Consider the following 25,474-nt stretch of genomic DNA (forward strand, 5'->3'; position numbering starts at 1 on the left):
CGCGGTAGGGTCCGGCCGGTGTTGCGGCTTCGGGGAAGGGGTTTAAAAGACAGACCGAGACAGACAGACCCGAGACAACATCACACACCACCTAACTCGCCTTGGCCTCTGCGTTAGGTATCTCGCGAAGGCACATAACTGCGTAGCTGGAAACCTAAGGCTGTTACCTTAGGTACCTTACCTAAACTCAGCAGCTACCTGGCATCAACCAGCTGCCCGGACAGGTACGGCCGCGCACTAACCCACACGCTCACCTGCCTGTCTGTCCGTCTGTCCGTTCTGTTCGTCTAGCCTCTTTGCGCGATAGGAACGCATAGGTTGCTACGTACCAGGTAGCAGCACCCGTCCAAACCCTTCGATGGTCGGCATGTTACTGCGTTAGAAGCCACCGAAGCTGGCGAAAGTCGTTTAGATAGTGGAGTGGCGGAGATAACTAGGTAGCACTAATAAGCTATACGATCGGCCTTCCTCGCAGCGTTGAGCCATCGCTGGCCATCGCAAACCCGGTAGCGGTCTAGCGCGCCTCCGCCAGGACAGGGCTGGCACGGCCTGAACGGGTACCTTGCAGCGAGACCCTCGGCCGTGATTCGCTGGTACGACGCTCCTTGTCCCCACTTTGCCGGTGGTAGGAACATGGGGCTAGATACCTGCCTTCTAGATAACCCAGGTGTATACTTAGGTACGTACTGAGGACCCGGCCAGTAAGGTGATTTCTACATCTGCTAGCCCGGGGGCCGCTCAGCACATTTAGCAGGTGCTAACACACCACCCTATCGCCTATGAGTAGTATATCACACAGCACCTCGTGGGGCAGCTATGGTGGCTAAGTAGTAGTAGATGGTAGTGGTAGTGTCAATTAAATTTACTATAGTATGGAAGAGAGGTGCCTAGATAGGAGGTATATATATATAATACCTATGTGTATACCTAGGTATATATATTTGTAACGCCTCGGTACACAGCTCGATCCGCAAGCACCGCGACTCAATCTCATTCTTAGAAACGGGTCTGGCCGAGGAGACGGAAGGAGGTAGGTGCCCTTAGTGGCATCATGGAATTCTTCTTCTTCGACCCTACCCTTACCCTCCCCCACCTCCTTCCCCCCCTTTTTTTAATTGCTCGAGCTCCTTTCTCCGTATGGCGCACTGAAGTTTTCGTGTCTTCCCTATCGATATTCGTGCAACTTACGATGCGGACATCCGGAAAACCCGTTCTCGTGCCGTGAAAAGGACACCCGATTCCAAATATGCGACAAGATGCTAGCTATATTGTCATCGCCGCATCGGCACCGAGGGCGCAGACGCCACGCTGCTACCTTCGTCGCAGCACGCGCAACTCGTTCCGCCCAGTTAGGAGTCGCAGCAGGCATCGCGGGCGCATCCTTCGCCAGGCCCGCCCGTCGACTTCAACCAACAACCCCAAACGCCCTGGACTTTTTTTTTTTTATTTAACCCGATCCGTCTATTTTCGTTCTTGTTAATCTGAGTAAAGCCGAATGTTACCGTAGGCGGCCGTGTGCAATTGGTCAATCGGCCCCCGGTGCGCCAGATTGCGCGCACCAGAACAGTTGCGCGACGGTTGTCATGGGAGACGAACCCTGGTTCCCTGCCGGCGCCGGTGCTGGTGGCTTGCCTTTTGCGGCCTCTGCGCTGATCGTCGCCATAGGTCTGCTGTCAGATTGAACGTCATTTCTGCATCTCATTGCTTCTCCAAGCTGGCGTGCCCATTGATCACCTAGCCGCCACTATCGCCGATTAGGAACCCCGGACGGCCATCACGGGGATATCATGGGGACAGGTGGAGGGGCTCGATGGGGGCCGGCAATTTGACTAAAGACCGCTATGATCTGGGTATCTTTCTAGCGCTGATCATCCACATCTCTTCTGTATTGAGAGGGGAGCACCTGTCAGCGAACCAACGCTTGTTCCCCCTCTCTGCTATCCATCATCCCACTTGGATGAGCGCAGTCAGTTATTGGCTCTGGCGAACACGTCTGCTTTGCCTTTTTTTTTTCCCCTTCTCCTTTTGGCCTCCTCACATATTAGGTAGGAGTGGGCTCAGAGGCCTTCGCATTTTGGTCCACTTAGAGGTGAAGCAATTATCGACTCGGCTGCATTTCTACCCATTTTATGCTACTTCTTCGATCCTATACGGCATTCACTGCTGCCGAAGACCCCTGTCGCCCTTAGTCTACGCCGGGATCTGCAGATGGCACGAGCTTGGAAACGCTCAAATGTCGAGCTCCCGGACTGATGAATAATGCAAGAAGCTACAACAATATCTCCTACGTAATGCCGTCGCTATCATCGACGTTGTCATCGACATCCAGAAACGGGAATGAATCTGCAAGTACGTGCATCCTCGGCGGTCTAGACGCGATCGCGAATATCTCCGATGCGACTGGTCGGGATCGAGTCTCGCCTCAGCTTCCAAGAGGTGTCCTGAGACTCTCTTGTGCCCCTGATCGGTACGGGGTTGTCAATAAAACGGACCGCCAACTCGGACCCAATGAGGTCTCGCCAGGCACGCCGGAGGTAATGTATCATCGATGGCAGCCCGAGGGAACGCCAGCGACGCCCAGTGGCAGCGCGAGGGAATGCCGCTACATAAAATATCCCTATCAAAAAGCAACAGTGGCTTTCATATCGGTTGGCCCTACGAACTCCTGGCCTGTTCTCGCACCTGATTCGAGTCCCCCCCCCTGGGTACGGAAATGAGGCTCAATATAGTGACTGCCGACACCATACATAGGACGACATTTCCTGATTCAGGCGCAGTGAGTTGTGGAATGCGCCCTTTTTTTAGGGATGACATTGTCCGTAAGCCATGGCTTAAATTATTGCGGACAGTACTTGGGGGTTTTTTTTCTCATGTGAACGCCTTCTTCGCACATGCTATGTCAGGTGCGCCATTAGTGAGACGCGTGGTTCAAATGTGTCCTAGTTGGTATGCTGACTCTACCATACGTGTAGACCTCAGAGTCCCTTGGCTCCCCCGGTCCCGGTCACAGATCTCAGTCTGTGCTTCATTCAGAACGAGATGGCCCAATAGGAGTTATTTCAGCACCATCCCGCCTGTTCGCAATGTTTAGAGCCGTTAAGAATTTCCCCGTACGATGGGAAATCGCCGCACAAGTTGCTTCACACGACCTGTCTCAGTGTGTGTATGTGCGCGCGTGTACGTTGCTTCGCGTCGAGGCCATCTACCTAAGCTGGGAGACGAGCTCGTGTGTACCTACCCTCCCATAGTTGCTTGTCTTCCAGTCCAGGTTGACTCTTGCTTACTCTTCTACGCAGGTACTTCGCGGACTACTACCTCTATGGAGCGAGAGATGGTCTTCAAGCGGACTTAGGTAGTCTCCAATAGGTTGAGCCCTCTACGCGACTCTTACCCAGTCTAGGGGCTTGGGCAGGGATGCCACAACGCGATGCGGAATAAAAGCACCCCACGCCGACGAGTAGAAGCCGGCGTGCAAGCCGTGGCCGGGCTGCCCAGACAGGCCGCCCGAGAAGTAGAAAAAATCGTGGTTCGCAAGACCCGGAGATCGAGATGGACCAAGGTAGGAATGACACCAGATGCGGTCGATGCGTAAAGACACAGGCGACCTCGACATCGCCGCGTTAGCGATGCTCAGGACAGCCTGGTCTCACTCAGGCTTGACACCGACATTTGCTATCGTCAACCAATCATACCCCTGATCACCCCGCCGAGGGCGTGGAAACGGTCGCTAGATCACCACGGCGGGGATCACGCAAGGCATGACCCCCCGGAGGTCGCCCAACGATTGCTGCTTGCAGCTACCGATATCGTGAACTGCTGCTACTCGACGTCGTGTTGCCGTCGGTCGTTGTTCCTCTTGTCGTGCCACTTTTAGCTGCATCGCTGCATGTGTTGTCCAGCCTTAGCCCACTGTAGCTACCTACCGGTAGCGAAGTCGTCCCCGCTGGGTCCAGTTAGCCGCCGTCCGGGTCTTCCGGCCCAACCGTTGAATTTTCTAGTTCGCCCTTTTCTTAATAACTCAGGGCTCGCTTGGTATTCTTTTTGCTTCTTACTCCGTCTTCGTACATTCTTGTTCGAATAAGTTTTGCAACGCCTCAGATTCTCCAGAGATCTAGTTCGTGACAGCATTAGAACTCGACCCCGTCTCCGGTCGTAGAATTCTCGTCGCTGCTCTCTTCGCGTTCTCTCAGTCTCTGTAGGACCGCCTCTTTGGACGATCGCGCTCACAAGCCGCGATCACCCAAGCCGTCAAGACGTTCTCTAATCTACTCAACTCGTATGTACACCACGGGCCCCGATGCCTTAGAGAGACGAGATGTGCCAGTCTAATCAATTCCCCCTCTCCGTAGCGTCCACCACCCGTACGCAGGAGCCCGCTGCTCTGCCTCGCCAGGAAGCGCAGCGGACTCAGCCTTTACTCAATAAAGGCCCTTCGTAAAAGAAGAAATCCCCCCCCCCCCCCCCCTTGTCAAGAATAGCTTTGAAGATGGCGCCGCACGCAGAGGTAGGCGCAAGCGCTCCTGCGAACGGGAGTGGACAGAGCTTCAATGGCAATGCCAACGGCCACGGATCGGCCCCGTCGTCGCAAAACCATAACGACCTCTTCACGGTCAACTCCCCCAATGTGACCTACACCGACGAGGCAATCTTGTCCAAGTACACGTACCGAACCACCAGCGTGACTCGGGATGCTGCTACGGGTAAGTACGTGGCCGTCCCCAAGGAAACGGTGTACGACTTCAAGGTCGGTCGCAAAGTACCCAAGGTCGGCGTGATGCTCGTAGGCTGGGGCGGCAACAATGGCACGACCGTGACCGCCGGTATCCTCGCCAATAAACGAGGCCTCGTCTGGGAGACGCGAGAGGGCCCCCGCGCTGCCAATTACTACGGCTCCGTCGTGATGGGGTCTACCATCAGGCTCGGCACTGACCCCGTCACTACGAAGGATGTGAACATCCCCTTCCACGATGTCCTGCCCATGGTACACCCCAATGACCTCGTTCTCGGCGGCTGGGACATCAGCGGCATGAACCTCGCCGAGGCCATGGACCGTGCTGCCGTGCTCGAGCCCACCCTCAAGGCCCAGGTCCGTAAGGAGATGGCCCAGATGGTGCCGCTCCCTAGTATTTATTACCCGGACTTCATCGCCGCCAACCAGGAGGAGAGGGCCGATAACCTGATCCCCGGCAGCAAGGCCTCCATGGCCCACGTCGAGAAGATCCGTCAGGATATCCGGTGAGCTCCGAACCCCCCCCCACTCCTGCGTCACCCCTTTTCCTTCTCTACCCTCTGCTGTTGTAGAGGCCAATTTTTTACTAAACAATATACAATAGCGACTTCAAGACGGAGAACCAGCTCGACAAGGTGATCGTGCAGTGGACGGCGAACACGGAGCGATACGCGGACGTGATCGCCGGCGTCAACGATACTTCGGAGAACCTGCTCGCCGCCATCGAGGCGGGGCACCCGGAGGTGTCGCCGTCGACGGTGTTCGCGGTGGCCAGCATCCTGGAGGGCGCGCCGTTCATCAACGGGTCGCCGCAGAACACGTTCGTGCCGGGGGCGCTGGCGCTGGCGTCGGAGCGCGGCGCGTTCGTCGGCGGCGACGACTTCAAGTCGGGGCAGACCAAGATGAAGTCGGCGCTGGTCGACTTCCTCATCAGCGCCGGCATCCGGCTGACGGCGATCTCGAGCTACAACCACCTCGGCAACAACGACGGCCGCAACCTCAGCTCGCAGCGCCAGTTCCGGTCCAAGGAGATCTCCAAGTCGAACGTGGTCGACGACATGGTCGAGGCCAACACGGTCCTGTACCGCGACGGCGAGCGCCCCGACCACACCGTCGTCATCAAGTACATCCCCGCCGTCGGCGACAACAAGCGCGCCCTCGACGAGTACTACGCCGAGATCTTTCTCGGCGGCCACCAGACTATCTCGTGCGTGTTTTCTTTCTTTCTCTCATTCTCTCTCTCTCCCCCTCTCTCCTCTTCCCTTTTTCCTTTCCCTTCCTACAGAACCCCCCCCCCCCCCAAAAAGTCCTAACCCTTTGCAGCATCTTCAACGTGTGCGAGGACTCGCTGCTGGCGTCGCCGCTCATCATCGACCTGGTGCTCGTGGCGGAGCTCATGACGCGCATCCAGTGGCGCGTTTCAGCTTCGACCTCGGCCTCGGCCTCGGCCTCAGCCGCCGCCGACGGGCCCTACCGCTCCTTCCACAGCGTGCTCAGCGTGCTCAGCTACATGCTCAAGGCGCCGCTCGCGCCGCCCGGCGCCCCCGTCGTCAACGCCCTCGCCAAACAGCGCGCCGCCCTCGCCAACCTCCTCCGCGCCTGCGTCGGCCTCGAGCCCGAGAGCGACCTCGGCCTCGAGCACAAGCTGTTCTTGTAGCGCGCCCTTTCCCGCCTAACCACTCCCCCCCCACCCTTAGTGGGAGCTAAGTTGTCGAGGTGCACTGCTTGGAGTTCTACTGCGTCCCGTCCCGTTCTATCTCCTCCCCGCCTGCGGCTGGCGACGCGAACGCGTGGCGTCTAGGTGGTGTGGTGTCGTCTATCGGCACGTGTCTGGTAGATTCGCCCTCCGCGCGCTCGCCGGCCTGCCCGGCCGGGTTTTCTTTCGCGGCAGCGTTTCGTCGGATCTGGTCGTCTCGAATCGCTGCATGCTCGCGTAGGAGCTGCTCAACGCTACTTACTACGGAGCTACACATGTGTGCACACACACACACACATAGATACAGGATCTCAACATCCTGGAGGTTAGATGTGGTTTCTAGTATGAATCGATCGATTGCCAATTAAGGTTGCTTTGCTTATTTCCCACTTCTGATATATCGTGAACTCCCCCAACGTCCCCTTTTCCCGATTTGCGTCTCGCGAGGACAACATGTGTGTCGGTCCTTTTAATGATAAGTGATCTCGGATAAGTCTGTTATCAGGACCTAATCAGAGAAATATATATATCCCTTTATTTCCCGTGATTCCACATTCCTTTAGTATATAAGCCTTGCCCCGTCTTTGTTTGTCCCCCCCCCTGCCCTTCTAAAGCTAAGAGCAAGTTCCTAACGCCAACACCTATATGCTCCTCTTATGCGCCCGATACCATGCTATCATCCGCAAAAATACGCAAGAGGCGCCACGCCTTAAGGCGCCAGCTGTAATCCAACCGGAAGGGGGAGGCTGACTTCACAGCCACGCCCGGCTACCGCTGAGTCTGTGGTAATTGCTCCGGTGCAGGCTATGCGCCGACAGCAGGTCCGAGCCGCTCGTCGCGCTCTGGCGGTCGGCACTGATATACCCTGTTTGGGACGGAGAGCGCTGCGACTGTTCCAAGTGGTACTGGTGCGCCTCGCCGTCTCCGTCCTCCTTGTACTGTCCGCCTCGCCCGGCGCCGCGTTCGTTTTTTCCCATCTCCTGGAAGAAGTAGTGGTTGGCGGCGTACGAGTAGCCGACGCGCCAGGGCACCACCATCTCGCTGGAGTCGGGCCCGTGGCCGCAGCTGCCGGAGAGCGCGCGGCTCGGCGGCGAGTTGACGGCCACGGCGAACAGGTTCTGCGGCTCCGTGTAGTCGGCGACGAGCCCGCGCCGCGACAGCGTGAGGTACAGCAGGCCGGCGAGGTTGATGAGGAACACGCCGCCCAGCAGCGGGTAGAAGACCACCGCCTGCCAGGTCGCGATGTGCGATGACGTGTACTGCTGCGTGCGTAGCGACACGTGGAACGCCTCGTAGACCCCGGGCCCTAAATCCACGTTCGGGTAGTCCCAGCGGGCGCGGTAGGTGGAGCTGAGGGACGACGAAACGAGGGTTGAAGAGCCGAGGACGGCGAGGGCCTCCGCTATAGAGGGTAGGAGAGGGTCGAGAGCGGGCTCCTGGAGAATGAGGTGTGACATGATTCGCGCGTTGCTTGCATTGTTGCTCTGTATGCCGCCGTTCAAGTCCATCGACAGGCGCCATTGGTCGGCCACGTTCCTCCAGTCTCCCGAGAGGTAAGGTGGGTCGTTGGCATCTTCGTTGCCGGAGCCTCGGACGTACGAGTTCGCATCATCCGGATCTTCGCAGTGCGCGCGCATGCTACTCCCCAATATGCCCGAGACGTCAAACTCGGTCGAGCACTTTTGCGTAACCCACGACCGCATCTCGCACAGTGTGAAATCCTCAATTGTGCTCGATTTGATCAGGGTGTACACCGAGTCTGAGAAGAACACCGTGGTATTGGTGATCATATTAAAGTCCAGGGGGAACTGCGTTTGGGATATGCTCGTTAGTCCCTCAAATAGTGTTGCTGCAGAAAAGGGGAGGTTCCTAACCATCTGGAAGACAGGTGGCCGACGACGATACTGGGGTCCCCATCGAAATATATCGTCCACCGCGGTCCGGTTCAGCCACTCACCGTCCGTCGCTACCGGTACGTCATTGGCCCAGTCAACCACGGCGACGCGCCGCCCGGGAACGTTGGTCGGTTCCGTCCGAGGATTAGGCCATTCGGTGTACACTAGGGGGCTTAGCTCATGGGGAGCCATGTTGACACACATGACATTGATGGCAGGCGATACGACGCTGGCTCGGATGGAGTACTCGCCGACACCGGCTAGGTCGTTGGGTTGTAGGATGTCGTTATGGGGGTCGGTTGCCGCCGCTGAGATACCCGGATGCGGGATGGCAAGCGTGACGTTGTTGATGATGCGGCTGTAGCGTGCGAAGCTGGACCGTGGATCCGCAAACTCCGTCTCGATCCAAGTAGATTGCATCGTCGTATCGTCAGATAGGGTGTGTGTCCCTTTGGGTCTCCCGCTCAGGTAGTCGATCGTCGAGGTGCCGTTCTCGCGAATTGCGTGCCACTCTCCCCTGTTACCAGTTTGTCAACTCGGCGACCGGATATAAAGAGGTGAGGAATGATATACAAGAATGCGAGCAAGTTACGATACGATTGGCCCGAGTACTGGACATCGAGACAGGACGGCCCCGAATTGTTCACGTCCATGGTACGATCGATAGGTGTCAAGCAAGCCGTCTGGACATAATAGGGGTTGGCGTACGAGGCTTTGACTAGCCCTTCTAGTTGGCGGGATTCCCACTCTCCGAACTTGAGCTTAGGGGAGATCATGGCATCCGAGGCTGTGATGTAGAACATGCTGCAGAGGGTGGCGATCAGCGTCAGCAGACCTAGAAGAGTTGGGGCAGCGTTAGGAATTCCTTCCCAATACGTGAGCAGAGAACCCGGTTGCTAGGATGATAACTATTAGATTGGTGGCTCGGAGACAGACGCGAAAATGATACAAGGAGAACGCCTATCCTGGAGCACGACCGATCACTCACAATGACCCAATTTCTCATCGTCATCTCAGCAAGCGTCACACCATTGGAGCTCTTGCTAAAGGCCCTACAGGTCAGAACCTGGCCCAGGAACGCGACAAAAACCGTCACGAAGGACAATTCGATCGACTTGGCAATCAGCGTGCAAAGCAATGTCGCCGTGGAGGGTGCCATCTTCCAGCCTTCGCTGGACGATATTCCCCGTCCGTACCGCGGCTGATAGATCGAGGCCACGAACCAGACGCCGCTCATGACGGTGGAGTATATGGACAAAGTCATCAATACGACGTATGCCCAGCTTCGTCGTTTGATATAAACGTCTCGCCTTGCACGGCAGTCCAAGGGAGGTCGAGCTGGACCGGGTTGGTTAGCAGTGATAAGTATTTAGCGGCTCTCGAGACACGGAGGGTTATCAATACCGTATTTTTCGGCTAATTCCTCGAGGCCGCCGCCGCCACCAAACTCGTCATCCTGGCTACGATGGATCTCCGTACGGGGTTGACGTATATGAGATACCGAAGACATGGGGAACTCGTCCGGTCCGCCCTCTGTCAAGGCTGCGGGGGGTTCGGGTTCTCCCACCGCCTCATACCCGGCGTTGAGGGACGAGGGCGACTTGTTCTTCCTGAAAATCCGCGCGGGAGAATGAGCAATCATCTCTCTGAATTTAGTCCGTCGCGGTGCGCCAGCGAGTGCGTGTGCTGGAGCTATACTAGGACCACCAGCGGTGATGACTACCTCCGTTTTCGGATGCATACCATGATCGGCCGGCCTCAGCATCATGTCTAAGTCAACCGGACCTGGTGTCGTCGCCGTGGCGGTATGCTCTAGGGGCGTCGCCTGGGGCGTCGCCGGGGATCTCGCCGCATTTGTGTTGACAGCGGCCGGCGAGAAATGCCTGGCCGTTTCGGGTGACGACAGCGTGTCCCGAGCCTCGGAGCGGGTGGAATTCGGGTCACTGTCCTCATCAGGTTCGTCGCTAACCCAAGGCGAAAAAGTCGATGGTAGAGCATAAAGCACCGCGTTCCCGTCCCCAGAAGCGAAGGAAGTATCGAGTCGGGACGCGCCGTGCTCCATCGTCCCCAATCCTTGCTACTTTTCTCCCCAGTTGGGGCGCTATAGCTGGCGTGAATGAATTTTTAGCGGTGACGGGTCGGTCTATTATTTGTCATGGCAGAGGGAGAAGGAGAATTATGTCTAGCATTGCAAAGAGAGCAGAACCATGTAGTCACGATACAATCGTGGCGGCGCAATGTTGGATTTCGTTTATCGCCCTAATCTGGTCCGGCAAGCTTCTTAAGAAGGCACAAACCACGACGGCCCACCGAGTAGGATCAGAGACGGGCAATAATGGGATAGTGTCCAATGAAAACAACAGGTGAACAGGCGAACAGGCGAACGGACAGGACGATGTTGTCGGTGGGGAGGCAGGATTCTCGTCAGGGATCGGCGGCGGGAAGGCTAGCCATAAAAGACATGTTGGACGTCTCGTTATTCTACCTAGATGCCGCCATCCCTTGCCAGTATACGATGTGGTACGGCTGGCAATCTCCTTTGTCCATTCGCCGCCTCTGTTCCCGCAGCCCGCTCCGAACTGCTGCCGGTTTGCTTGGGCGGACACGTGTGTTTGTGTAGGTCTTGTTTGTGTAAGTTATTTACGAACCATCCGTCAGCCGTCGAGGTGGGTTTGACGAGATCACGGTGGCTGTGGGTAGGACATACCATAGTTACCGACATACCTATCCCTCCTGAGCGGATCGGCGAGTCGGCTTGGGAAGACGTGCCAACCCAACAAACCCCCTTCGTCTACGGGGCCCCCAAGCTCGTAAGCACGCCTAAAGCAGACAGCAGCATGGGTCGGGCAGGGACCAGTTCTGTCTGCCTGTCCGGCTAGCCACCGCTGGAGTGACCCGTGTACGTAGGTAGGTAGGTGCCGGGGCTGTCGGTGCGGATCGTGGGCGCTCCTAAATGAAGGGTCGGGTCGGGTCGAGAAGAGAGGTGTGGTAAACAGGTACTCGTATGAACTACCTACCTAGGTAGGCAGGGCTAACTTACGTAGCATTGCGCATGTTAGGTATTAACCTGAGGTCGCTAGGGAGAGACATTACTTACCTACACAGATATTACCTACGTTAGGGGGAGCTTTCGGCTCTGCCAGCTCCCCCCGCCTGTTCCCTCCTCGCCTTTCCTTCCACACGGGTTCCCGTGAGATATGCGCAATAATGCAAACTACCATTCACCACATGAGGTCACCGACGCATGTCTGCGCCAAGCGCGTGAACGAAGCCTCGAGCCGACTCTTCCTCTCTGCTCGGGCTTCTCCGAAGTCGACTGCCCATGTATCTAAGCCGGCTGGCGAGCAGTTCGGAGTATCGCCCCCTACTAGTGCACCTACCTAGTACCGCGCGACGGGATGGGCATATTACGTGTACATTTGGGGTGGATGGAGATACCTGTTGGTAGAGAAGGTGCCTAGATTAGGTACCTCCTAGGGAGGTATGTACCGGGGTACAATACGTGCAAATGGCACATGGCAGCGCCTCCCTCATCGAGACCGGCCAAGACATCCACCACGAACGTAGATATTACCTACCCTTCTCTCAGACCTGCCTCCTATCGATACACCCACCACCTACACCACCCCCCCCCCCCACGTCGCCTCATACAGTTCCGCATCGGCTTCGCTTATCGTTCAACGCCCGAAACTAGATCGAGAGAGAGCTCGAAGCATACCTACCCCGATAGCGAGAACTGAATGGATGCCTAAACGTACGCGATAGTTATACCTAACCATTTCTCTTCTCGCCTATCTCCTCGTCCCCGCCACCTCCCCAGAGCCATAGCTACGATCACGAGCCGGCCAAAGCCCTCAGGTCCAATACTAGCTTATCGTCTCCCGCCGGGAGTCACATCAACTCTCCTTGGTGTGCTGTTCGTTGCGTAAACCTTCCCTTCGAGGCGACAGGCTTGTTCAATGAAACCGTCCACCCTGCGTTGCCTTGCGAACGGGACGTTACGCCGAGCACGGCGCGGCTAGACAGGTGGCACTAGGAAGATATCCGTACGTGTAAGTCCGCCGTTACGAGCCCTTTTACCCAAGGACGCGAGAGATATCTCAGTCTCTTCGAGTTTACGACGCTACCCATACTTATACCTAGGTATATTAGGTATGTACATATGCAGCAACCGCTGACCCTTGGCGCCTCGTGGAGGTGGATTTATTGCTACGTGCTCAGTATACCTAGAGCCGGAATAAGGCTGGATCCGTGTCTGAGAACCGGGATGGTATGGAGAGCCCTCCTACCGTGTTCCGGGTAGTACAACTTCGTGAAACGCCCGTCGGACCTTTACTCAAACAAGTGCACAGACGCGGCATCCCAGGCCAGCAAGGATACCTATTCTCCAAGTAGGTATTAACTCTCCGCGTCTGAAACCTAGCTTGGATAAGGCCATTCGCATAGCCACTTCCAACCCCAAGGCCAGAGACAACAACTCGCAGTGTTTCGACGGGGCTTAGAAATACGTAACGTACATGGTATATACTCTCATATTCGTCATTTTCGGAGATGATGAAAGAAGCGCCTGAGAGACGATCAGGTGTGGACAAGATGATGGGAGGCGGCAAACTCTCGCGTCATCTGCATGAGCCACTTTACGATACTTGGCGCCTGGTAGTTGGGCTCATATCAGTTGTCGTGTTATACAGAGTAACCGGTCAACCAGCGCTAAGGGAGAACCTACCCGACAACCCGGAAAAAGATATTACTTCTACGGTGGCCCACCGGCTCTTCTCAGTCAGCTAATTATGAATCCGCGGGCTTTGCTAATTTATATCATGCCATGCTTAGAAGTTTGGATTATGGCACCAAGTTCTAGGAGTATTACAAAGTACTCATGAGCAGCAAAGGTAATAGGTATTATCAGCAAATCAACCGGCGCCGCTTCGTATAAGGCTATATATATATATATATATATATACCGCTTGTATGTCTACGAAACATAACTCAACTCGATTTATCTCCTGTCAGAAATGACACCGAACCCCGACAAAGAGTCAAAATACTTACTCTTGCCAGCGGACCTTTGGCCATGCTCTAGGTTTGAGGCATGTGAAGGAGGAAAACCAGCAGCGGAACTAGCCAGTCATGGCTTGCTGAGCATCGCCGTACCGGACCGGCTGAAGCACCACCCCCACTGGCCAGGCAATAGAGCCGAATTAGGACGCCGCGCCACGGAACCATCGTGACATGCCATGAGCCCACGGCCACGGTAAGCCCTATTTCGGGTGAAAGACCGCTCGTCTGAGAAATTGGAGGAACCTGCCTGATCAGTTCAGCCGCTGGCTATGGATACATCCTCTCTCCCGCAGACCACACATACACCCGCTCACCCACGCACAAACCCCCGTCTCGCGCCGCCACACCGAGCCCAGCAAGTGTCGACCTGAGTACGGGGTCCGACGATCCCGCCCAGCCGGATCCTGAGTAAGCCCCCCAACCTGGTGCGCGTGCCAAGGCGGCAACTAGAGACTCTCCCGCGCACGACTCCAGCTACAACCTAGCCACAAAGCTTGAATCCGACACAGGCACCTACTTATATTGCAGCGTGCGCGCGGGGGGCTCCCATCAATGTGGCTGCAATCTAACCCGCGCCGTATATATTGGCGCGGAGCGAGATGATACTATTAGAGGGTACCAATGCGGGGGGAGAGGGAGGGTCGCCGTCTTACTGTTCCGGGTTTTCTCTCTTCCTCTTTCTCCCTCTCTCTCTTCCCCCCTCTCTTGCGATGACCGGGGGCAGACGGGGGGGGGGGGAAGCATCGTATCGAAGCGAAAGGGAACGTAGTAATGGGACCCGCGGCTCGCCAATGGGGAAGAGGAGCACCCACGGAACAGGATCGTGGATATCCGCAGCCCTCTATTTGCGACCGTCTATCGAGACGATGGGAGGGGGAGGGAAAGGTTGCGCTGTTTCGTCGCGGGCGCGAGGGCCAGCGAATCTACAGTCAAGCTTGGCGGCTAAATTGCAAAGGTGGTCTGCTATAGGGGAGATGGAGAAGAGAGAGGGAGGGGGGCGGATTCTGGGGCGACCTTGCGTGATTTGGCTGCGAGTCGGCGAGAAATAGAAGACCTCTGACGATATTTCCTTATTACCCGCCCCAACAGCCCAGAGACAATCGGACCGAGAGTAGAGAGACCGAAGAGGATCGCGTGTCCGCATGCAGACCTGCGTGCGTGTATGCATGGTGCGGGCAGGTATAGGCATATCATAGGTAAGCAACACCACGGCCTGAATATTAACACCGGACCGCCGTGTCCGCTGGCAGCATAAGAGGGGCCTTGGGGATCTCGCTCGTCCAGCTCTCTCTCCCTATTCTGCTACTGCTACTCCTCATCCTCGTTAGCATCTTCCCTCCCCTGGCAACACACCGTGGGACACGACTAACGGACCGCAGCGCGCGAACCGAAACCCTCGCCATTCCTAGGATCGCCCAGGCAAGACAGAATTCGGCGAAGATGGTTGGCGGCGGCCCCCCGTCGGACAATATCGTCCATCGCATGGCGATGGAAGATACCGTCCCCTGGTACCGCAAGAAGAACCTGCGTTACCTTTACTTCATGCTGTTCCCGTGCCTCATGGGCATCGAGATGACCTCCGGGTTCGACTCGCAGATCATCAACGCTGTGCAGCTGGTCCCTGCGTGGAGCGCGTGTAAGCCCCATTTGCACTGAGGCCCTTTATCCCCCTTCCCACTCCTTCCTATGGTCAGTCGAGTGGGAGTTCCGCTTCTGGTGGAGAGGGCCGAGTGCGAGAGGGAGAGAAGACCGTTCCTATGAAGAAGAAGAAGAAGAAGACTAGCGAGGAAAGGCAACGGAAGACAGCTGACCACTGATCGCACCATAGTCTTCGGACATCCTACGGGCGGGTACAAGGGCATCCTCGCCTCGGCGCTTCCCCTCGGCGCCGTCATCGGCCTGCCGTTCATCCCGCTGCTCAACGACAACCTGGGGCGGAGGTGGTGCGTCATGTTTGGCAGCGTGACCATGATTATCGGGTCGCTCATCCAGGGCTTCTCCATCGACGGTTCGTGACCCCGCGCCGCGTCCCCCCCTAACCTACTCTCCCTTCCCCCCTTGTCGTTCTACGAGCGCTCGCTTACTTTCGTCGTGGTTGCTGTCGCGTCAGGGCCCATGTACATCGTGTCCCGGCTCATCATCGGCTTCGGCCTGCCGTACGCCATCGTCGCCGGCTCCAGCTTGATCGGCGAGCTCGCGTACCCCAAAGAGCGCGCCATCCTGACGTCCCTGTTTAATGCCGCGTATTTCATCGGCGCTATCGTCGCTTCCGCTGTCACCTATGGGACGCAGCTCATCCCCTCAGACTGGTTGGCCTCCCCCCTATATCTCTTTTCGAGCCATTCCGATGAGAGTGGTCCCCCCCCCCTGCGGATAATGGCTAACTGGCGGTACTCTGGTTAGGTCTTGGAGGTAAAGTAATATTCGTCCAGGCTTTGCTTTTTTTTTAACCGCGAGGGGTGGTTGTCTAACCCGGACGCGTAGAGTGCCTTCCCTCCTGCAGATGTCGCCGTCCTTGATACAGGTGGCCCTCGTGTTGTAAGTCCCTCCCGGTGCTCCTACCGGCGCAAGGCCCGTATTTGCATTTGCTGACTTGGCTCAGCTTCCTGCCCGAGAGCCCCCGTTTCCTGGTGAGTAAGGAGCGGTACGAGGAGGCCTTCCAGGTCCTGGTCACGTACCACGCCGAGGGCGACGAGGACTCGGAGTTCGCCAAGGCCGAGATGGCCGAGATCAAGACCACCATCGCCATCGAGCTCGAGCACTCGAAGCGCTCCTGGCTCGACATGATCAACTCGCCGGGCAACCGCCGCCGCGTTATCATCGGCTCCCTCCTGGGCGTCATGTCGCAGCTCTCCGGCAACGTCGTCATTTCGTACTACCTCGGCGACATCTTGAACCTCGTCGGGTTTACGGACCCTTCCTTCCAGGCCAAGTACAACATCGGGAACCAGTGCCTCGGACTGGTCTGCGCCGTCTTCACCGCCCTCCTCGTCATGAAGTTCAAGCGCCGGACCATGTTCCTGACGTCCATCTTCTCCATCCTGGTCATCTACGTGGCGTGGACTATCTGTTCGGCCGAGGCCGTCATCACGGGCTCCCAGGTTGCCGGGAAGCTGTGTCTGTTCTGGATTTACGCGTACCAACCCGCCTACAACATCGGCTTCAACGCTCTCACGTACAGTAAGTCCGGATGGGGTATAGGACGGGTTTCTGGAAGTGGCCGTAATCTTTATTAACCCAAGTCTCTTAGCCTACCTGGTGGAGATCTTCCCCTACGCGATGAGAGCGCGCGGAATCACGATATTCCAATTCTTCGGAAAGGCGGCCCAGGTAAGCCCAAACCCCCAACTGCTGCAAAGCTCCCGCACCGCCTCTCTGACCGCGAATGCGACTAGTTTTTCGGCACGAACGTCAACCCCGTCGGCTTGGACCCGATCCAGGGCATCGGCTGGAAGTTTCTGGTCGTGTACTGCTGCTGGATAGCCGTAGAGGCTTTCCTCATATGGTTCCTCTGGCCCGAGACTTCGGGCCACACCTTGGAGGAGCTCACTTTCTGTACGTTTGAACCCCCCCCGAGACATCGTGTTGCTCGGAATGCTCTCTCTCCGCTAACCAACGAAACTACACGTGTTAGTGTTCGAGGACGCGGACCGCGCCCAGGCGGCCACCACGGCCGTCCAGAAGCAGATCCAACAGGGCGAGCACCGCGAAGACGTAAGGGCGTCTGAAACTGCCAGCAAAGACAAGGCTTAAACGCGTCGAGAGTCTCGGCAACTCTTTTACGCGCTCAACGATGGGTTTTTCTCGCTAGCAGAATCACCTGGCCGGCTGGCTCGGAAATAAGTATGGACGTCACAGCATGCGTAGGTAGAGAATACGGCGTGCGTCTAGATTGACAGAGGTAGGCAGCTATATAGAGCTAAGATATTCAGATCAGAGTACACGACTGACAAAACGGATGTGGAACTACCGCGTCTTCGAGAGTGTCTGCTAGTCACTGTTTTAGTCTAAAGTACCTACCTATATACATGTGACGAGACGGGCCTCTTATTTATTCTCCTGTCCTCCGGCTCAAACCAGCCGCCAACCCGGGCTTTCCCGGCGCGATGGGACGGCCGCTGCTGCTAGATAGAGACTCTTATTAAAATACACGTAGCGCTCCGCTCGCCGGAGATCTCGCCCAAGTACAAGCCGGGTAGAGATAGATAGGCGACGCTGAGCTACCACGTCGCAGCGCAGGCGTCCCCAGCAGGGGTTGTCGGCTGGTTGCTTCGCGCGTTGTTCCCCCCGCCCTCCCTCTTGCGTGGTAATACCTACCTATCATATATTTCGGGGCGGGTGGCGCGAGTGAAAGAAAGATTTGTATGAGTAGATTGCGTAGTTTTTATTTGTTTATGTTATGTGTGCGTGGCGCACCATCTTTACATATCTACACACACCGACGTAAGCCTCTCCCGGGCGCGTTAGACGTGCGGGCTATTACTAGCCGTAGCGGGACGGATGGTCATCGCCGTTGGTGCCCGCTTACCCTCCCCCCCTACTTAAGATAAAAAAAGCCGACAGATCGCCGGTTCCTGTACAGCCCGAACGTAGTATTCCGGCCCTCTCGCGTCCCGACGCCTTTCGTTAGCGAGGTAGTTAGCAATTCCCATCCCTCGGAGGGGGTCTCCCATTGCTAGTTCAGCGAATCTGCTGCAAGTCCTGGGGCCTGCGGCGTGGCGTGCGACCTGTTTGTCTCCCCCCCCCACCGAGCGCAGCTGCGAAAAGCTGTGCGCATTCCGATCCTGCGCTACGGCACCGCAGCATCCGGAGCAGCGGGAGGATCCGGCTGCGGGGACGCGGGGGCCGCGTCGTTGAGGCTGACGAACTGCTCGGTGTCGTCGAAGGGCCAGTGGGCGTCGATCTCGGCCCTCTCCCAGACGGTGTCGGCGGCGGCCAGGGCCTCGGCCTTGAGCTGGGCGGCGCGGGCCTTGGCGGCGTCGTACCGGTCGTTCGGGACCCAGCCGTCGGGCCCGCAGCCGAGCAGCTTCTGGTAGGTGGCCATCGTCTCGTCGGCGGCCCTCAGCCGCGCGTTCAGCTGCGTCGCCGCCGCGACCTCCTCCTTGTCGAACACGATCGGGCAGTCCGCCGCGTCCTCGCCCGTCAGCGCCTTCCAGTACTTCGCCGCCCGCATCAGGTCGAACGTGAGCGGCGCCGACTCGCCGTCCCACGGCGCCGCGGCCCGGTAGAAGAGCCGCCGGCGCAGCGCCCCCACCGGGTCCGCCAGCGCGTCGAAGTGCGGCCTGACGTGCTTCTTCGTGGCTGAGACGTAGTGGTGCTGGATCTGCAGGCGGGGGAGCGCCTCCCTCTCTATCCTCTGCTGCACTGGGTTTAGTAGGTCGAAGTTTGGGGGTAGGCGCGGTCGCCCGAGGACGGGCCGCTCGGGGTCGCCGTAGTCGCGGAGGAGGCTGGGGATCCCGGCGAGGAGGAACATGGGCAGGACAGACGTGTGATGCCAGCCGATGACGGCGGTTATCCGAGGCTCGGAAGCCTGCGGGTCGGAGATGAAGATGTCGTCGAGCCGCAGGTCGGGATGCCGGATATGGAAGGCCCTCTGGGCCGGCGCCCGAGGCGCGAGGGAGGGGGCGCATGTGACATAACGCTCGAGGGAGACCACGCGATCGCTCGGGGACTGCTTCTGGTAAGAGTATGCCTCTCTTCGTATCCGCCGGTGCGGATGTGAGTGCGTGTGAGACCACGCACGGCGAAGCTGCTGCGCGCCCGGGGCCACCAGCATCATTTCGGGATCAGCGACTACATTCGGGTTAGTACACCAAGAACGAAAGGCCTCGCGAGGGAAAGGAAAGAAAAGAAGAACTCACAGGTTCTGTTTCTATGCCGGTGGTTGACTTTTGGGTTGAACCACCATGACTTGCCCATGTCTGGACCTACGCAGAATTGCTCGTCGGACAAGGGGACGGATTGGGTGATCAGAGCGGGGAGCTTCAGGTCATCGGTATAATACAGACCACCGCCTACCGGGAACCGCATAGACATGGTTTTCGCCTCGAGCTCGACGATCTGCTCGATGAGCCTAGAGACAGCTAGCTCGTTCAAGTCGGGCCAGACGCGGCTAAGATTCACCCCTTCGGCGAACTCGGTGAAGATGTACTCGGTGTTGGCAGCGTTATTCATCGTAGGCGAATACCCGTAGACTTTGGGAATAGGCAGGCCGCGAGCGCGCAGGTATCCCATGGTCGCGACCTCGTTAGCTATTATGTATCGCTTGGGGTCAGTGATGTCATAGGGCAGCCGGGCGACGAGTCGGAATCCGTCGCGCATGGTGATGAGGAAGCACCGGTAGAATCTGCCCTCGGCCATTTTCTCGAAATGCTCGATGTCGTCTACGTTGCGGTCGACGGACGCGGCGGCGAGGCGTTTGAGCTCGTCAACACGGAAGCTATGGCTACGCTTTGCATGTTGTAGCACGTCGTCGTATCTGGTAGGGTTGGTTAGCCCGCGATGCGGACAGAGCTAGGGACAAGTACTCGGCTTACAGCCAACGCCCCGAAGTGTATTCGAATAGGCTATTATTGAGGTCACCTACGGCAGCGGTAGTGGTGGCGGCGGAGGTGGTAAGAGGGACAGTAGGATCAGTAGAGTATCGGCGTAGAGGAGGAGGAGACAGAGAGGGAGGCCGGACGGCGCATGGTCCGGAGATGCGACGACGGACTCGCGCCGAGCCGTGCGGCCTGCCGAGGCCTACCCGCAGAGTAAACCCGAGCAAATTGGCATTCTTCATACAAGCCATCTCTGGCTCGCGTATGCGTGCGCCTCTATCGGCGGCGACCTGTGTGAGACTGAATCCCCGGGCCGTTAAAAAAAATTTCCCGGGGTGGATGGACAGAAGTTTTGGCTTGAAGAGTTTTCGGCGCCCCTCCTTTGCCCCTCCAAGCTTTAAGAATCCGGTACGGAATCTTGAAGGCTATGGCGCTGCAAAGGAGCTATTTATACCATCGCTGACAACAACAACACGATGTAACAAATTCCTCTCGAATATTAAGCCGGCGACCTGTTTGTAATGATGTCTTTAATGGCTTTCCTCCCTTGCTCTGCCTATTTCGTAGGTATATGCAATTCGTAAAATTCGTAACCGAAAGTGGCTTGTGCTTCGCATTCACAATCATCGGTCATAGGTAGGTAGGCACGCGGCCCATACTGCTGCGGCGTACATCATCCTCTTTTCCCGTGTCGGCGGTAAGTAAGTCTCTCTTCGGAATGGCCAGCGGGGGCTCGACTTGGGTGAAGGTGGAAGAAGGGAAAGACAACTTCTCGAAGATATCAAATAACTAGATGCGTATGCACACCTCGCCTAGAGGCATAAGGGCACTAAAGTATGCAACAATCACAAACCTGGCGTGTACTTATCTAGATACGCGTACCAGCAACAACCCCTCCCCCCTTTTCCCCTTTCCCCTTTCCCCTTTCCCCTTTCCCCTTTTTCCTTTCCCCTCATACACCTCCCTACCCTATCTTTAACATGGGTTCCAGTTCGTTCTAGGTACTTTCCCCTTACTCTAGGCACTCCTCCACCTTAGGTACCCTAACCTAGGTAGGTACCTAGGTAGACCTACCCTACCTACCCCCCACCTACATCTCCAGTCCGATCCGTCACCCACCCACCACCTCCTCTCCCGCCCGCCAACCCATTCCGTCCCCCCTCCTAGACCCCAACTCCCTACGCCAAACCAAACCCCGTCATCCGACCGACCGACAGGATTTTATCTCCTCCTCCTTGGCAACCCGCCCCCTCGCACTTCACGCTCGTCTGAACAGGTCCGGAGACCTGCGGCCGCCGGGGGAAAGGGGGGGGGGCGAGTACGCCGATCTGGCCGCGCCCACATTAGGCCAGGGTGACCGCGCGTAGTCGTGGCCGTGGCGGAACACAACTGTACGGGTGGCCCCAGGAGCTGAGAGACGGAGGGAGGGCAAAAAAAAAGCCCGGGGGAACGAGGTAAGCACGTAGAATCACGACCGATGGGATGCGTATGCGAATATCCCATCTTTGCGAGCATAAGAGCCTATATTGGTAAACCCAGCGTATGTACGGTATATGTGTGGTATATTTGACCGGTGACAGGTCACAGTTCACCTGCCAACACTGTAGGGGGCTTTTTTTTTTTTTCCTTTCGTCCACCTCCACCTTCCTGCCTGTGAAAAAGAAAAGAACCAAAAAAAGCGTTGAAGGTAAAGGTGGTATCTATCATATTCCTCTCCTACGACGCATCTACCCCGGGCCAGAGATGTGGTCGGACTGGACACGGAGGGCAAAGGAAACGAAGGCAAAGAAAAAAGAAAAAAGAAGCGAAACAGCCAGGTAGCGGAGGATATATCCCGGATCCGTTGCCTCAGAACAGAGAAAAGAAGGCTACCACCGATCAGATGATAGTACCAACGCCGAACACTGCGTAGCCGCCGTGCAAACCCCCAGAAGCCAAATCTATGCCCGGACCATGCCAACGATGGAAAAAGAGAAAACACCACAAATGTTATCGTGATCTCATTATGGGATGCGACTTATATGCAAATGCACCCTCTGCCGCCCGTCAATGATCGTCTGACCTGCTGAATGCTAATCTCGATGCTGGCTCCGCGCAGTTTTTTTTTTTGTCTGCGGTCCCCTCCCTGCTCTCCCGGATTCTTCGTGGCCCCCCCGGGGGGTTGGGCCAGCGGGTATATATGGCTACGCTACGGCATAGGACCGGCGATGCCGCTACCACGGCCCAACCCGGACCGGGGAGCTGTAGTTGCCGTTTATCAACTGGTGCAGAATCGAGTTCGGGTTGGCTGCTGGGGGTTGACCGCTGGTGCCGGGTCCCCCACCAACCCATCCGACCTGCGCGGACATGGTGGCAATGGCGGCCTGCAACCGTCCGCCGGATTGCTGGTTGTGCTTGGCGAGAGTCTGATCCCATCCTCCCGAGTGTAGGAGGAACCCGGCACCCTTCTTAGAAGCTTCGTTGATAGCTAGAGCCCAGGCGGCGGATATCTCGTCGTACGCATTCTCTTTGTGATGTCGATAGCTTTGACTTTCCCACTCCGGCAAGGAGTGGATAATCTTGGTGGCGCCGTCGAGATACTGCAGCGAGACGTTGGCACTCGTCTCGGTGGGCGGGAGGAACTGGGGGGTGAAGTCGGAGAGGGCGTCGAGGAGTGCCATCAGCGGCTGCTTGACTCGGTAGTAGGTGTAGTCGGAGCTCGAATCTCCATAGGGGAATGCGCTCCGCAGCTTGGCTTGGTATTCCCCTAACACATGCAACGCGCACTCGACGGTCGGCCGCGGTGCGCTCTTGACCACTTCCTCTCCGATCTCGGGCTGTCGCTCGCAGATGGTCTGGAGAACAACCCTCAATTGGGTGGCGTCGAGGGTCTCGAGGAGGCGAAGGAGGGAGAGAGGACGGCCGGCGATTTCGTTGGAGCGAGGCTTCTTGGACGGCCGGGGGACGAGCTGCCGCAATTGGACGGCAGGTGAGCTCATGGGCGAAACCGACATCTCATCACCGTCGTCGTCGGCCTTCCGTTTCCGGGCTGTAGGGGCAGTGTTATGAAAAGACACTGCAGCGGAGAAGGTGGGCTCTGTTAGTGTCTAGGTCTTTATCTGAATATGACTCTGCCCGTTTGTCGGTGCGCCAGAGCACCAAACCAGGCATGCATGCAACCTCCGGGCTACGGTGCCAAAATAGCCCGAGACGAGAGGGGGCAAGAGGAAGCAAGAGAACGGAAATGCAGTCGGAAATGCAAGGATGCTGACTTACTTGAGCGGGTGGGAGACCGTCGGTTGGGGTCGTGTTGATGAGAGAAGAAGGACGGTGGTTGCGGCGACAACAGCACGTTCATGGTTTCCCGGCAGCACTATCGGGGTGGTGGGCTCCGCCGGCTATGGAGGGAGTACTCGGGGGGGGTTGGTGCAAGCAAGGGTGCCGAGGTGTCGACGTGTGTAATGATAAATTATTCGAGCCGGTAGGGCGATGGTAGCGGGTATTGACGGCGGAGGAGAGGAGTTTGCCGACGTGAGGGCGAGCAGGCGACGGAAAGAGAGAGAGAGAGAGGAGAGAGGAGAGGAGAACGGGGGAGAGAAGAGGAGACTGGCAGATAGACGGGTTTAGATAGCAGGGCGGATGGATGGATGAGACCAGGAGGGGTGGGACTGGGGAAAAAAAGAAGATTGTTGACTTGTTGTTACTCGATGATTTGTGTGGTCCCGCCGAGCTAAGAGGGCAGGCAGTTAATAACTACGGCTCGTGCACCGACAGGGCTGGCAAAAGCGGGCGCATACACATACATAACAGAGGCAGACCAGGCGGGCGAGACAGACGAGACGAGATGCAGCCAGGCGGCGGAGGAGGGATGGAGAGAGAGAGAGAGAAGAGATCCGTACAGGGCACAACGGGTTGGATGGATGGAGGAATCAAATGGCATTTCTGGAGGGAGGGAGTGGCATTCTGAGCGAGGTGCACACCGGCCGGGCAGGTCTCGCGAGGGTACCTCTCCACGCAAGCACACATGCGCCCGGTACCACATGTGTACGTGGCTGCGACAAGCCGGGGCATTGGTATACATACCTATGAGTAAGGGGAGGAGGGCACCACATCTCGTGGATACCCGATTCCCATGTAGGCAAATGTGGGGAATACTACCTTAGGTACCTATAAGGTGCCAGGGTACCTGAGGTACCGCCTGTTTATATGAGTACTGACAAGCAACGCATGTAGCTACACAGGTACCTACTACGTCCCGACCTGTACCTGACATGCCCGCTTACCTTAGGAGGTATCTCATCTGAGTCAGGTACCTAAGGTAGGCAACACCTACCTGTATATTAGGCGTATAAGGAGGTAGGTAGGTAGATAGGTAGGCACCTGCCTCAGGCACCTTGGTCCCTATATGAGTACCTAACCTAAGGTTATTATGTAGGTACCTAACCTACCTCTAGGTACTTACCTTAGGTACGCCCCCCCCCCGAGGCAGCATGGGTGGGCAACCAACCTGCAGACCCCGTCCGTCCTTCGAGAGCCCGCCGCCCACCGCCCGCCTGCCCCGACCAGGGCAAAATTGCCCCAGCGCCCACACACACGCGGTCAGGCCCCAAAACTCCCCTAACCTCACACCCCCACTCGTCCCGTCCCCAATCGTCTTGCCTCGTCGGCCTTGCCTCCGTTGGCCGCCGCCGCCCCTCCCCCTTCCTCCAGGCCAATCAGCGGCAGCCCGGGTCCTTCTTATGCGAGAGCTTGTGGCTGCTGACGGTCCCGTCGCAACTTTCTCGGAACCGGTCTGTACTCATACGTGTACGGGTACTTTTATTTATGCGTGCGCCTCTGCACACGCTGAGAGGTTACCTAAGGTGGTGGTGGTGGTGGTATATACCTAGGTACCTACCTCATATATTACACCGATAACCGATCACACACAGGCAGGTCAGGTACATATTCATCATACCTATTACCACACAGATCCCTCCCTCCGTCCATCCACCCATCCATCCATCCATCCATCCACATCGGTACGTAATTCCGTCTATCTACCTAGCTGAGGTATCTACTCTATGTACCTCCTACCGACCTACATATCTCTACATCTTCCTCTCCCTATAGGTATCGTAATCCTATAGGTATCATCATCACGGCGCAGTTCCAGGAGGAACACGATGACTACTATAGTACAAGCCGATGCGCAGCACGCGCCACCTTAGGTAGGCACCTATGCACCTGATAATCCAATCCAAGCTCGGAGCCGACCGGCCAGCCAGCCAGCCTCCACCAGGTAACCACCAACAACGTAAAAACCACCAGCCCGAGCTCCTCTCACCTGACCCTCCCCTTCCAACTAGGTACAATTAACCTACCTACGTACCTATTATATTAGCAGTTAGCCTAGGTAACCCAAGTACCTAAGGATACGCCTGCAAGGTCTTCTAATACCTGCCTACCTACCTTACCTATAACGATGCACGTACGTACGTCCACGCATGCATCCGCCCAGCACACGCATCCCGGTATAGCACCGTCGATAGGACGAAGAGGGCCAACGAGAGACTGACTTTACCTTACATACCTG

General features: G+C 57.0%; 5 protein-coding genes across 5 annotated transcripts; 2 read left to right on the forward strand and 3 right to left on the reverse strand.

Moving 5' to 3' along the window:
• The first annotated feature begins 4,449 nt into the window (after window positions 1-4,449).
• On the forward strand, window positions 4,450-6,446 carry GGS23DRAFT_581886 (myo-inositol-1-phosphate synthase). Its single transcript, XM_051517210.1, has 3 exons — window positions 4,450-5,235; window positions 5,334-5,936; window positions 6,053-6,446. The coding sequence occupies exons 1-3, from the start codon at window positions 4,487-4,489 to the stop codon at window positions 6,384-6,386; spliced, it is 1,686 nt and encodes a 561-aa protein (XP_051368980.1). The 5' UTR covers window positions 4,450-4,486; the 3' UTR covers window positions 6,387-6,446.
• Window positions 6,447-6,826: 380 nt separating this feature from the next.
• GGS23DRAFT_242571 (uncharacterized protein) lies at window positions 6,827-10,526 on the reverse strand. The gene is made up of 5 exons (XM_051512183.1): window positions 9,725-10,526; window positions 9,309-9,658; window positions 8,894-9,216; window positions 8,300-8,837; window positions 6,827-8,233 (listed from the first exon to the last, which is right to left on the reverse strand). Exons 1-5 carry the CDS (start codon window positions 10,380-10,382, stop codon window positions 7,178-7,180), a joined length of 2,925 nt encoding a protein of 974 aa, XP_051368981.1. The 5' UTR covers window positions 10,383-10,526; the 3' UTR covers window positions 6,827-7,177.
• A 4,295-nt stretch (window positions 10,527-14,821) lies between these two features.
• Window positions 14,822-17,134, forward strand: GGS23DRAFT_607011 (general substrate transporter; the record flags this gene model as incomplete). Its single annotated transcript, XM_051519981.1, has 9 exons — window positions 14,822-15,017; window positions 15,210-15,389; window positions 15,492-15,690; window positions 15,785-15,793; window positions 15,866-15,919; window positions 15,984-16,561; window positions 16,632-16,711; window positions 16,777-16,936; window positions 17,016-17,134. 9 exons carry the CDS (start codon window positions 14,822-14,824, stop codon window positions 17,132-17,134), a joined length of 1,575 nt encoding a protein of 524 aa, XP_051368982.1.
• Window positions 17,135-17,520: 386 nt separating this feature from the next.
• Window positions 17,521-20,743, reverse strand: GGS23DRAFT_581914 (protein kinase subdomain-containing protein PKL/CAK/Fmp29). Its single transcript, XM_051517211.1, has 3 exons — window positions 19,918-20,743; window positions 19,243-19,859; window positions 17,521-19,174 (listed from the first exon to the last, which is right to left on the reverse strand). Exons 1-3 carry the CDS (start codon window positions 20,169-20,171, stop codon window positions 18,171-18,173), a joined length of 1,875 nt encoding a protein of 624 aa, XP_051368983.1. The 5' UTR covers window positions 20,172-20,743; the 3' UTR covers window positions 17,521-18,170.
• Window positions 20,744-22,133: 1,390 nt separating this feature from the next.
• On the reverse strand, window positions 22,134-23,257 carry GGS23DRAFT_607012 (Cut8-domain-containing protein; the record flags this gene model as incomplete). The annotated part of the gene is made up of 2 exons (XM_051519982.1): window positions 22,134-22,975; window positions 23,176-23,257. The coding sequence occupies 2 exons, from the start codon at window positions 23,255-23,257 to the stop codon at window positions 22,134-22,136; spliced, it is 924 nt and encodes a 307-aa protein (XP_051368984.1).
• Between the last annotated feature and the right edge of the window lie 2,217 nt (window positions 23,258-25,474).

This window comes from Durotheca rogersii, assembly GCF_024521655.1.
Source record: "Durotheca rogersii strain YMJ 92031201 chromosome Unknown GGS23scaffold_25, whole genome shotgun sequence".
Lineage (NCBI taxonomy): Eukaryota > Fungi > Ascomycota > Sordariomycetes > Xylariales > Xylariaceae > Durotheca > Durotheca rogersii.

Coding starts and splice junctions, on each gene's coding strand:
- GGS23DRAFT_581914 (XM_051517211.1), bottom strand. CDS start 20,171: ATGGCTTGTATGAAGAATGCCAATTTGCTCGGGTTTACTCTGCGGGTA. Junction 19,860..19,917: donor TACACTTCGGGGCGTTGGCT/GTAAGCCGAGTA, acceptor CAACCCTACCAG/ATACGACGACGTGCTACAAC. Junction 19,175..19,242: donor CCGGCATAGAAACAGAACCT/GTGAGTTCTTCT, acceptor ACCCGAATGTAG/TCGCTGATCCCGAAATGATG.
- GGS23DRAFT_242571 (XM_051512183.1), bottom strand. CDS start 10,382: ATGGAGCACGGCGCGTCCCGACTCGATACTTCCTTCGCTTCTGGGGAC. Junction 9,217..9,308: donor CGATGAGAAATTGGGTCATT/GTGAGTGATCGG, acceptor TTATCATCCTAG/CAACCGGGTTCTCTGCTCAC. Junction 8,838..8,893: donor CGTAACTTGCTCGCATTCTT/GTATATCATTCC, acceptor AACTGGTAACAG/GGGAGAGTGGCACGCAATTC.
- GGS23DRAFT_581886 (XM_051517210.1), top strand. CDS start 4,487: ATGGCGCCGCACGCAGAGGTAGGCGCAAGCGCTCCTGCGAACGGGAGT. Junction 5,236..5,333: donor AAGATCCGTCAGGATATCCG/GTGAGCTCCGAA, acceptor AATATACAATAG/CGACTTCAAGACGGAGAACC. Junction 5,937..6,052: donor GGCGGCCACCAGACTATCTC/GTGCGTGTTTTC, acceptor AACCCTTTGCAG/CATCTTCAACGTGTGCGAGG.